This window comes from Topomyia yanbarensis, chromosome 2 (genome assembly GCF_030247195.1).
Source record: "Topomyia yanbarensis strain Yona2022 chromosome 2, ASM3024719v1, whole genome shotgun sequence".
Lineage (NCBI taxonomy): Eukaryota > Metazoa > Arthropoda > Insecta > Diptera > Culicidae > Topomyia > Topomyia yanbarensis.
The window spans coordinates 105950171-105962813 of NC_080671.1; the positions used below are offsets into that span (position 1 = coordinate 105950171).

Here is a 12643-nt window from a genome sequence, read left to right on the forward strand (position 1 = left end):
ATCGACCCTTCCCCAAGGGGCAGCGTCAAAAGTCTTACATAATTAGTTACTCTAAGTACCATTAAATACCATAAAGTACATTGAGTACCGCAAAGATTTAAAGAAGTACGCGTTGTATTGTTAATTACTGAAACTATTTTAAGTACAGCGCCGTCGTATTTTAAATACGTAAAATATTTTAATTACATCGAGATGTACTTTAAATACTTTAAGTACGTACACATGAACATTAATTACATTAAGTACCTTATTAAGTACAACAGAAGTAATTTTAAGTACTTTAATTATTTACCCAACAAACAACGAAAGCTGAACAAACCTTTTATCAGAGATAATAAGCTGAACAAGAACTGTTTAATCCATTATCCAGCTAATTTGTTTGTTGGGTACTTGAATTACATTCAAAATACGTTGGTATTTTCAATACGACGCACTCAAACCTGCTAGTGCTTGCCCCTCGCCCTTCCCTCCCCCTCGTAGCATTTTGTCCTGAAATAGGGATCTTTAATTTGGAAAAAAAAATGTGCCAGTTTTTCATATTTATTGATAGCAGGTGTCCTTACGAGTGCACTCATATCATTCTTAAACCTTAATTATTCTTTTCTGATTTTTAAATTTAAAAAAACCAAATTAAATTCCACCAACAAACTGACAGTTGTCCGACTAAATGACGTATCTGCAAATATCTCGTTCGCCTCATTGTTAACCGGGACAGCACCCCACACAGTATGATCTGGTACTTTGTCAATCCGCTAACAGCCTGCCATCCCAAGTTTCATCTGCAAACTATGGTAGATCTGATAAGGCAACCTATAGAGTCGTGTAAGTCGCATGGGTTTGGATGTGTTATTGTCCTAAAAGGAAACAAACTAAAAAATGTTTTTTTTTTCGATAGTTTCGGGCCTAAAAATTTGATAAAGACTGAGATATTAACTCACAGTACTAATCTGCATCATAATATGCCTTAACCCTAAAGATCCCTATTGTAACCTCCCTTTTGTAAATAACGTAGCAACTACAAACGCACCATCCTCCAAACGGCCGAGGATACATTTTAAAATTCTTTCAAACACAAGTCCCTACCAAATGTTTGACAGCTTTTATCAACATTTTCATTATAATGGCAAATGGGATCTTTAATTTGGAAAAATTGTGTCAGTTTTTCATACTCATATCATTTTTTAAACCTTAATTATTCTTTTCTGATTTTTAAATTAAAAAATAAACATTTTAAATTCAACCAACAAACTGACAGTTGTCCTACTAAATGACGTATCTGCAAATATCTCGTTCTCCTCATTGTTAACCGGGACAGCACCCCACATAGCATGATCTAGAGCACTCTAGTTAGAGTGTGGCCAAGAGGCCATGACGTATCCAAACGAACATGGAATTTGACGTATACACAATAGAAATACGTCAAATTTCATGATCGTTTGGATACGTCATGGCCTCTTGGCCACACTCTAATTAGAGTGCTCTAGCATGATCTGGTACTTTTGCAATCCGCTAGCAGCCTGCCATCCCAAGTCTAATCTGCAAACTATAGTAGATCTGATAAGGCAACCTATGGAGTCGTGCAAGTCTCATGGGTTTGGATGTGTTATTGTCCTAAAAGGAAACAAACTAAAAAATGTTTTTTTTTTCAATAGTTTCAGGCCTAAGAATAGAAAAAGGACTGAGATATTCAATTACGGTACTAATCTGCATCAGAATATGCCTTAACCCGCACACCCCTAAAGATCCCTATTGCGTTCAAAACATACATGCAAAACATTGCATCATGAAGAATATAGTGTTGATAGTTTTGTTTTGAATTTTATATTGACTATGAAGAAAAGTTCTATCAGCTGCCAATGTTTCTAAAAATGATACGTTCATCTATATTACTAAATTATGTTTGGTTTATTCAGAAGAAAATTTAATTCAGCTACCAAACTAATGTCGTTTTCGTTTGAAGCAGAAACTAACTCAGTTTCGGAACTAACTGCTGTCAAACCGTTTGTTTGAAGCCAGTTTCCAACCTAGGTTATGCGCCACTGAACTGAAAACCAGGTTGGGTTCCAACCTGAAATATATTTCGGGTTCGCTCACACCACCGCTGTTAGGCGAGAACCCAACTCAGTTTCATTAAAAACGTTTGTTTGAAGCAACTAACCTGGGTTAGTTTCTAGGTTCTCAATCGAAAACGACATAAGTCTACTAGATAGCAAGATTAGCTAATGTCGTTTTCGATTGAGAACCTAGAAACTAACCCAGGTTAGTTGCTTCAAACGAACGTTTTTAATGAAACTGAGTTGGGTTCTCGCCAAACAGCGGTGATGTGAGCGAACCCGAAATATATTTCAGGTTGGAACCCAACCCGGTTTTCAGTTCAGTGGCGCATAACCTAGGTTGGAAACTGGCTTCAAACAAACGGTTTGACAGCAGTTAGTTCCGAAACTGAGTTAGTTTCTGCTTCAAGCGAAAACGACATAACTAATGTAGCAAGTTAAATCCGCATACCAAATTGTTTCCCTTTTTTGTTAGCTTCCAATTCCGCGAATCGAAAAACTTACCAAATCCGCGTGAAAAGTAGCTTGTGTGAATTTAAATTTATTTTTCTTGGGAATGGAGGAACATTAAATTGTTGTCTCTAATAAATGGCTTTTGAAGTTCGCCAAAAACAACTAAACGTTGCAAAACCTTGTGACCCAACTATCTCCCAAATGCTGCGTCATTTCTGCATGGCTCCTTGGGGTGCTTACAGAGTGGCCGCGAGAAGCTGAGCAGGGGCTGATACTGACAGTATAATGCGAGATGCGAGAAACTTGCTTGCAGCATATCAAATGAAGCCTGTCAGAGTAAAAGCAGGCAGTCGGCGCCTATCCGCTCAGCTTTCACTCTGACATCATCCCTTTGGTTTGCTTCAAGCAGGTTTCTCGCATCTTAATGTCAGTTTCAGCCCCTGCTCAGCTTCTCGCCGCCACTCTGTAAGCACCCTTATTTCATAAACCGATAGAGTAAGCAGGTTTCTCGCATCCTAATGTCAGTACCAGTCCCAGCTCCCCTAGCTCACCTTGTTGTCGCTATAGTTTTAACCTGAGACTTGACTCGCAGATAAAAAAAACTTAGCGTGAAACCGGATAGAATTTTACAATAGGATTTACCCTACAAACAATCATAAAACGATATATATTATACCCACTGAGACGTCCAAAAAATCGTTCAACACGGGTCCAACGATGAACGTTTGTTGAACGGTTATTTGGACGTTGTCCAAATTGGTCCAACGAACGTCCTTCATTGGACGATTTTGAAATCAACCGTTCTTAGAGGGTAGTTATTATTGTTTCAACATTGTTCGAAGCAGAGTTCTCGCAGTAGATTTACAATAATATTTCATGTAACAATCAATCTAACTGCACTTACTGCAAAAACCTGATACAGTAAATTCACATTGAATTTTACCTAGAATTTTACTGTTTTCGAGAAAAGAAATTTATTGGAAAATCGATTTTTCCATGTTAAGATGCATAACCACACCCCTTTTTCACTGGTAAAGTCGATTTTACATTAAAATTTACTGTAGAAACGTTAAAGTTTTCTTATTGTAGATTAGCACTAGAATTTACTGCATATTATTGTAAAATTACTGTACTGTCGCAGTAAAAATCATGGTTTTGTTTGAGTAATGCAACCAGTCCGTTTAAAATATTATCGTTACAGTTAAAAACTGAAAAATCCAACCAGCGACAATGGTTTTTCTTTTGTTCAGTGCTAATCCACGACGTCGGAAGTAGTGCGCATTATACAGAGATGCCAGATTTGAAGACATGTCTGCAAATTCGCAGACTTTTAATTTTAGCTGCAGATTTTTTCGATGACATGATTTCATGATATTTGCAGATTTTTTAGTTTGGGCAGATATTTAGATTTTTAGTTTGGTTGCAGATATTTACAGATTATTGAAAATAAAGGCTTTTGGTTACACTAGTTTCAAATCTACCTTAGGTTTTTCCTCCATAAGCTATTTCTCTCTACTTATCTTGGGCTATAAATGCACTATTTCCATTTAATATAACACATCATCAATATCATTTTTGGTCGAGAGTAGTTTTCCTGACATTTTTCGTTCTTCTCAGATTTTTAAAATTGTCATTGCAGACATTTGAAAAAAGTATCTGGCATTATAGCACATCATTATATAAAAAATGCACTCTACTTCCGACGTGATTCCATTGTTTAGAACCAGAGAAAATACGATTGCTGCTGGTTGAATTTTCCAGTTTTCACCTGCAACCAATATGTGAGGCAGAATGATAAGCAATGTGAGACAAATAAAAAAATGTTTATAAAAAAAGAAAACTATTCGCGAATCCTGTTCCAGGTTTTAATTAAAGGCTAGTCTACAGTTCGGGAAACGGATCACGGGATTTCACGTCGGGATTTGATCAGGGAAAATTTTCCGCCAAAATCTCTCCAAACTGTCAAACCAAAAACTACACTGCTTCTTAAAAATACCAACAGTATCGAACTTGCAACGAATTGCAAACCTTATAAAAATACTATTTTCCACATCGGAAACAATTTGGGTTGTATTGTTGCGGGTAGGATTTCTGTGTGAAATTTTAAAATCCCGTAACGTTTCCCGCGGTTGGGTTTACACTTCAGGAAAGCTGTCATTTTTGTGTAGACTTATTTCCCGTCACGGAATTTGAAATCCCAAGCTCCATTTAAAATACACAGGGACCCAAATTCCGTGACACGTTTTGTGAACTGTAAACTAGCCTTAATGACGAGTGTAAAATGAGGGTATTTAATAACTCGATTGAACGAATTTTATATCAATGTTTATGAGTGAATTACATTTAAGCGTGCACCAGTTTTGATTCGATTGATTTTTAGATCACTTTGAAAACCTGTTTGACATTCAGCTGTCAGAAAATGTTATCGCTGGCAAATCCGAGTGACACGCAATCAGAAAAAGTCGAATCGCGAGCCTTTCGTGTTTTCGCGTTCGACAAAGTTTTCCTTCGATCTTTTTGCGGCCGTATCAAGTTTTTGAACAAATCATACCAAGCAACAAATCTGTAGCTAATTGGTGACGGTGCCTGTTTCGTTTTATAGAGGGAAATTTTATCATCGCTAGGTTCGAATTTCCTGGTTAGTATATTAGGACCCCTTGAGAATGTCCGAAATCGTAGAGGAACTCGTCCAGCAAGTGCAGGAGAATCTCACTGAAGCCGCCAACGCGGCAGCAACCAATGGAACGGCAAAGACTCCTTCCACGCCGGAGGGCATGGCGCTGGCGTACGGAACCCTAGTGACAATGGCCATGTTGCCCATTTTCTTTGGGTCGATACGCTCCGTTAAGCACCATAAGGAACAAACGGTAAGTTATCAGTGTTGATCCGGAAGCGGTAATGGTAAATTTGTCTGTTTACAGAGCACTTTCCAGAAGACGGGTGAAAAGCCGGACACGATGACTTCCAAAGACGCGATGATGTTTCCGATTATGGCTTCCTGTGCACTGTTTGGACTGTACATGTTTTTCAAGATTTTTTCTAAGGATAACATTAACTTCCTGTTGACTGGCTACTTCTTCTTCCTCGGTGTGATGGCACTGTCTCATCTACTGAGCCCCGTCATAAGTTCTCTGATTCCGGCTGCCATCCCGAAAATCCCGTATCACCTGTCATTTAGTCAAGGACCCACGGAGGGCGTCAAGGGTGACAAGAAGACATATTTGATCGACTACAAGTTCACCACCCACGATGTAGTATGCTTTATCATTTCCTTAGTCATCGGAGTTTGGTATTTGATGCAAAAACATTGGATTGCCAACAATTTGCTGGGATTGGCTTTCGCCGTGAACGGAGTAGAACTGCTACACTTGAACAATATAGTAACCGGTTGCATTCTGCTTAGTGGACTGTTCGTGTACGACATCTTTTGGGTGTTCGGAACTAACGTGATGGTCACTGTGGCGAAATCCTTTGAAGCTCCGATCAAACTAGTCTTTCCTCAGGATCTTATTTCTAACGGATTGGCGGCGTCAAACTTTGCCGTCCTCGGATTGGGAGATATTGTTATTCCGGGAATCTTCATAGCCCTGCTGCTACGTTTTGATAACAGCCTAAAGAGGAAGAGCAATCTGTACTTTTACGCAACGTTCACGGCGTACTTTTTCGGTCTCCTGGCGACGATCTTTGTGATGCATGTGTTCAAGCATGCCCAACCAGCGCTGCTCTATCTTGTACCGGCCTGTCTTGGAACTCCGCTGCTGCTGGCGCTGTTGAAGGGCGATATTAAGAAACTGTTTGCGTAAGTTTTACCTGCAAGCTAGAGGGTTAAGCAAATGCTGAGTTTCTTTGTTTATTCTTTAGTTATGAGGACCATCCGGAAGAGAAACCCAAGGAAACGAAAAAATCGGAAAAGAACTCTGGCGACGAAAGTACCAAGACGAAAAAGGAAGGCAAGAAAAAAGAATCGAAAAAAGTAAAATAAGTTAGAGTAGGGGTGTACTGTTACACAGTGTGGGGGAATGCTTGTGTATGAACTGTTCATAACAGTCGGTATATTATTGTCTGCTCGCGGCACAGCATAACTGATTCTATTAATAAGTTCCATCATAGAGCTACTTTCGACGCGAAAGAATCCTTCCAGCACACGCACATGCTTATAAAATAGAATCATTTTTATTGATATACTTAGGAAAGTGCTATCGCAAGCAACATTTTCCTTTTCTCCCAGTATTCGCGAGCAAAAGAAATGGAATAGTATTCCACTCACAGAACGCAAATATATTCAATCAGCTCAAACAATTTCTGCCTAAAAGCGACATTCAAATTTGAAATAAATTAAGTCAGGCTGAAGTAGGTATGTCGTCCAGATGTACAAACAACAAAAATATGAACGCAGCTGTTTGGTTGCCGAAACTAGTTTCTCAACTTAGAAGATAATTGCAGACTATTTTACTCTATTCCGGAAGTACAATAGGGGAAAGATAGCTTTATTGTGATTTTTTGGGGAGATAACTATAGTTCTAATCAGCACAACAAATTTAGTTCTGTACTATTGTTTTTGTACAGCACCGATTGCAAAAACAAATAAATTAATGCTAGAAACGAGAGCCGTTTAGTATAATTCTTTGCTTACCATTTGCTAAGTTTGCGACTGAGAATGTATTTTTATCGAACAGGCATGCTAGTGATATCGTTGTTTCGGTAGGATGAAAAGCTTTGACTATAAAGAGACAACTACAATAAATGTGGACTTTGTCACCGTTGGAAGTAATTTTCAGAAACATGAGTAAATTCAAAACCCATTTTAAAATCTATACAGTTTTAAATAAAAAAAAAAATGAAATATTGCTGAAAAGTGATGGAGATAAGTTAAAAGTGAATAGAATGCTGCATTGATAGCAGATTATGATTATAGACAAGATTTTTTATTATTGAGAGAAACGAGCATTTGATGTTTTTAGAATTTTGTTCATTTATTTAGTGCTGACCATGCATTGTTTAATACTATTGTTCTTTAGTTTCAATACAAATCCAACTTAATTTACGTTTCTTCATTTGCCATCTGACTTCTTAAAATAGTGGTTTTCAACAAGGGGCGAATTGGACCATTGCACGGGTGAACTATGCGGAGTAAATTTTAACTTCTTTTTCTAAGCAGTCCCATCGGATATCTGGCTTCATCTTTACGACCCCCCTCCCCCCTCCATAATATTTTGATGAAATTTTTTTTTTTGAGTTCGCTAGCCGTGCATTGAAGAATGCCTAAAACTCTGAACTAGGCCCCGTCGAGTCCAGTCCGTCATCTGTCCGTCTCGTCCTGTCGTGTCTGGGGCTTCCAGGTTACATGCATTCACCAGACGAGACTAACTTATGTCAGCTTAATTGTGCACTGGTTTCGGAGAATCGAGGCGATCATCGAAATGATAGATCCTACGAGTGAATGCACTTGGCCCAGTCACCTGTCGAGCATTTGTATATTTGCGTGTGTGAATGTTTACGTGTGTATGGGAAGTGTTGCATGTTGAGATATGTGTGTTACCTGTAAATAATATGTAATACAAATATGCATGATGTTAAAATAAGACATGTGTAATATGCTACTTACAGTTTGTTGTTCGTTCCTACTTATCTGATTCAATTGAGTATGAAAGTACATCTCCATTTTTCAAAAACCTGGCGACGTCTGATGGCAGCGAATAGTCGTTGTTGACAGCAATGTTGCCCTTTTATGTTAAATCATCTCGGAGAAGTCATCAGAGGAATATGACGCATGAGACCGAAAACAAATCAAATAAAATAGAGAGTAGAGTTAGTACTGTTATTGAATATTAATTGAACAACACATGTACCATGCAATAAAACTACTTGGAATCGTCCAAATGCCAGAAAATGATATATATTTACCATTAACGACAATTAACTCCGTTAGAAGTTTCTCATGCTATGCTGGACGGGAGTGGATGATTGACGTGCGTCGGTAAATCAATCGTACCTTCATTTATCCAATCCGAATGAATCGAATCGAATGCACGAATTGAACATCAGTAAAAGTGACCAACGAATCCCAAGAATCACCCACTATTCCATCATATAAGCCAGTTCTGCATCCATTCCCTGGTCCACATGTCACAAATACTCAGACGCCCACATACACAGATAGACACACAGCTAGCACACAATTGTACACTAGTACCAAAAACTACAATTATTACAACACAACACAACTAATAGGGTTCTACTGTTATTTTTTTTTTAATGCGCCTGTGCACGTTGCCGAGGTCGACCGACAAATCGACACACAATGACTTCCACTGCGAGCCGTGCTCACAAAGGCTGCCGTTAAGCTGTTGAACAATGTCTGCAAACACAGCCCACAGAAAAAGTCAATCCACGGCGACTCGCCAATCGGCCACGCCAGTGTGCACAGGCTCTTAGTTGACTGTTAGTTTGGGCTGGTGCAGGGTATGAAAAAACACAAAACATAAAAAAGGCCCATAAGCCCTCTCGGTCTCCTCGATGCACCACTATCGAGGCGCAATGCAATAACCATCCTAAAGCAGGTGTCTGCTCAAATATGCTTGAAGATGTTTGCAATACCGTCAAACCCGTCAACCTAGGAGAGGGTATAATATTTTAATGAAATTTGAAAAAAAAATTGAATATGTTCAACAAAAATATGCCTAACATTTTACATGGAATGCTCAAATATTCATTTGCCAAAGTTATCTTGTGAGAATATTTCTTTATAGTGAAAATTGGCGACAGACCTCGGCACCTACCAGTCGGCTCGTTGTGGAGGCTAGAACTACAACGAGTAGATCGTGATGAAGCGGGGAGCTTATTGGTTCACGAAACGGACATAGGTACCGAGAGAAATTCCGCCACATTCTGTAGTCCTTCACTGACGGCAAACATGGACTGGACAGTGTAGTGGCTAAGGCCTTTTCAAATAGCTATAATAATTGTACATAGATAGTATCGCACACCCCTGCGACAACATTGATTTGGCTCTCAGAGAGAACACCAATGTAAAGGCTGTAACAGTGGACATGTGGAATAGAGTTTCATTCTTTTAGAGTCTACGGACGAGTCAAGTCACTTTATTATTTGATCACAATCCCTGGTTTCTAGATCATATTAATTGGCGACGAGGATGGGATCGTTTAAGAAAAGTTTAATACATCGTGAAAAGTTTTATCCCAAGTATTTTTTATCGTGTAAAAATCGGTATCTTTGGCATTACAGCCTAAAAGCAGCAAAAGTCAAGTTTCGATGCCGCATGTTTAACAAAGTGCTTGGTAAAAGTGAATTTCTTTGTATAAAAGAACAAAGAAGCCTCGTGGTGACGCCGAAGCTACATCATTTTGCCAGAGTGCAGAAGCTTTCTTTTATTTTACCTCCATCAACAGCATTTGGGAGAGAGGAAATAAAATCTCTTTAGATACCAAGTGAGAGAACAGGCAAGCTTTGGTAGCCACTTGAGTATTTTGAAAGCTTTTCTGCGGCTTTAGTCAACGAGTTTGGCTTTATATGCATGAAGTGAACATCGCCGGACACTGTGAGGACTGGCAACAGCAACGTGAGAGGTGAATTACATGTCAACTTCTCACTGAGGAAATCGGTTCTCATCGACGGTGTTCCAACGGTTGATTTGCTATATTGGTGTGGTTGGATTTGAGAAGTTTAGTGCCTAGTAAGGAAACTTTTGAGTAATTTGGTACTGCTGCACAACGAGTTTTCAGGTACGTGATTTAATTTCCATAGTTGCATTTATTTTTACATTTTTTTTTTTTGTTTTGCATTCGGTAATAATTTTGTTGTTTTGTTTCATTTTTAATTAATTAACAAAGGATGCCTTTATCAGCAACTACCGAGCCTTATTTACCAGGATCAATTCCATTTAGCCAATATTTAGAACAGCTTGAATGGGTGTTTCTTCATAACAAGCTAGCATTAGGTGATTACAAAACATCGTTTTTAGCTGTTTGTGGCCAGGAAGTGTATACAATGTTGAAAAAACTTTTTCCTGGGTATGATTTCAAGGTTTTAACTTACGATCAAATTACAGAGAAACTAAAAAAGCATTACGATAAGAATGATTCTGAAGTGATTCACAGTTTTAAATTTTGGTCCCGTAAGCAAACTCAATTTGAAAAAGCGGAAGATTATATTTTATCGGTGAAAGTTCTAGCAGAAAGATGCTGCTTCGGTGATTTTAAGGACAGGGCTGTAAGAGATGTTTTGGTTATGGGAGTTTATGACAGAAGTTTACAACGGAGGTTATTTGATGAAGACAACTTGACGGCAGAGAAAGCTGAGAAAATAATACTTAATCAGGAGTTAGCTTCTAACCGAACTAGAATATTAAACAATGATAGTGAAAGAAGGGGTAATTTGGTGGCACGTTTAGGTAGAAAATCAGATTATACACCAAATAAACGCGGTTTTGGTAACAGAAGCAGAAGTAACAGTAGAAACCGTTCTTTTTCGTACGATAGGAACAGAAATGGTTCCGGAAAACCGTTGTACGAGTGTTCCTTTTGTAAAAAGAAAGGGCACACGAGGAAATTTTGCTATCGTCTTAAAAACAAAAGCCCTTACAAACCTAAACAAAGTGTTAAATTCATAGATTCCCCGACTCCCAAACCGGTTTCGAGCAGCTCCGGGTTGTTTAAGCGTCTAAAGAAGGATTTGAATACGAGTGATGATGATGATATGCCATGTTTAATGATATCATCTATGAACAAAATAAACGAGCCGTGCTATGTGGAGGCATCAGTTGAAAATGGGCGTTTGACCATGGAGATTGACTGCGGGTCAGCTGAAAGCGTAATTTCTGATCAGCTATTCAACAGGAACTTTCGTCATCTTATTGTGAAACCTTGTAACAAGCGATTAGTAGTAATTGACGGGAAAAGGTTGGCGGTAATGGGAAAAGTAACGGTTAGAGTGAGTCTTGAAGGATTTCAGCAACAACTGGATTTGGTCATTCTGCGTTGTGAGATTGACTTCATTCCGCTGATGGGTCGCACTTGGTTGGATATTTTCTATGGAGATTGGAGATCAACATTCACTAAACCATCTTTGCCTACACAACGTGTCAATGCAGTGGAAAATGACGCAATAGTTGTTGATTTGAAAAGTAAGTTTCCTACCGTTTTTGACAAGGATTTTTCAAGTCCAATAAAGGGTTTTACAGGAGATTTGGTTTTAAAACACAACACACCTATTTTCAAAAAAGCGTATTCTGTTCCATTGCGTTTAAGGCAGAAAGTTGTGGATTATTTGTATTCTTTAGAAAAGGATGGTATTATAACACCTGTGGAAGCTTCGGAATGGGCTTCTCCGGTGGTGGCTGTTATCAAAAAGGATCAGAGTATTCGTTTGGTCATTGACTGCAAAGTCTCTTTAAACAAAGTAATTGTACCGAATACCTACCCGCTTCCTTTGGCACAAGATCTGTTTGCTGCACTCTCTGGTTCAAAAGTTTTTTGTACACTTGACTTGGCCGGCGCTTATACGCAACTTCCTCTTTCCCAAAGATCAAAGAAAATTATGGTAATTAATACATTGAAAGGTCTTTACTCGTATAACAGGTTACCACAGGGAGCTTCGTCGAGCGCATCCATATTCCAAAAGGTTATGGATACGATTTTACAGGGTTTAGATGGTGTTTTTTGTTACCTGGATGACGTTTTGATAGCAGGCGATAATTATGAAGACTGCAAACGGAAACTTTATTTAGTCTTAGAGAGATTGGCTAAGGCTAATATAAAAGTTAATTTAAAGAAATGCATTTTTTTTGTAAACAGTTTGCCATATCTGGGTCATGTTTTGACAGACAAAGGTCTTCTTCCTTGTCCAGATAAAGTCGAAACTATTCGGGAAGCGAAAGCTCCCCGAAATGTTTCTGAACTTAAGGCTTTTTTGGGTTTGGTTACTTTTTACTCAAAGTTCATCCCCAACTTATCTCCCAGGCTTCATACACTATTTAAACTTTTGAAAAAGAACGTCCAATTCGTTTGGTCCCAGAATTGTGATAAAGTTTTCAATGACTGTAAACAATTTTTGGTAAAACCTAACGTTTTGGAATATTTTGACCCTGAAAAGCCCATTATTGTGGCGACAGACGCATG

The 12643-nt window shown here is 38.6% G+C and overlaps 1 protein-coding gene across 1 annotated transcript; it reads left to right on the forward strand.

Moving 5' to 3' along the window:
- The first annotated feature begins 4937 nt into the window (after nucleotides 1–4937).
- LOC131679101 (minor histocompatibility antigen H13-like) lies at nucleotides 4938–7504 on the forward strand. Its single transcript, XM_058959660.1, has 3 exons — nucleotides 4938–5374; nucleotides 5429–6306; nucleotides 6369–7504. Exons 1-3 carry the CDS (start codon nucleotides 5171–5173, stop codon nucleotides 6487–6489), a joined length of 1203 nt encoding a protein of 400 aa, XP_058815643.1. The 5' UTR covers nucleotides 4938–5170; the 3' UTR covers nucleotides 6490–7504.
- Nucleotides 7505–12643: the final 5139 nt, after the last annotated feature.

Coding starts and splice junctions, on each gene's coding strand:
- LOC131679101 (XM_058959660.1), top strand. CDS start 5,171: ATGTCCGAAATCGTAGAGGAACTCGTCCAGCAAGTGCAGGAGAATCTC. Junction 5,375..5,428: donor AGCACCATAAGGAACAAACG/GTAAGTTATCAG, acceptor GTCTGTTTACAG/AGCACTTTCCAGAAGACGGG. Junction 6,307..6,368: donor GATATTAAGAAACTGTTTGC/GTAAGTTTTACC, acceptor TTTATTCTTTAG/TTATGAGGACCATCCGGAAG.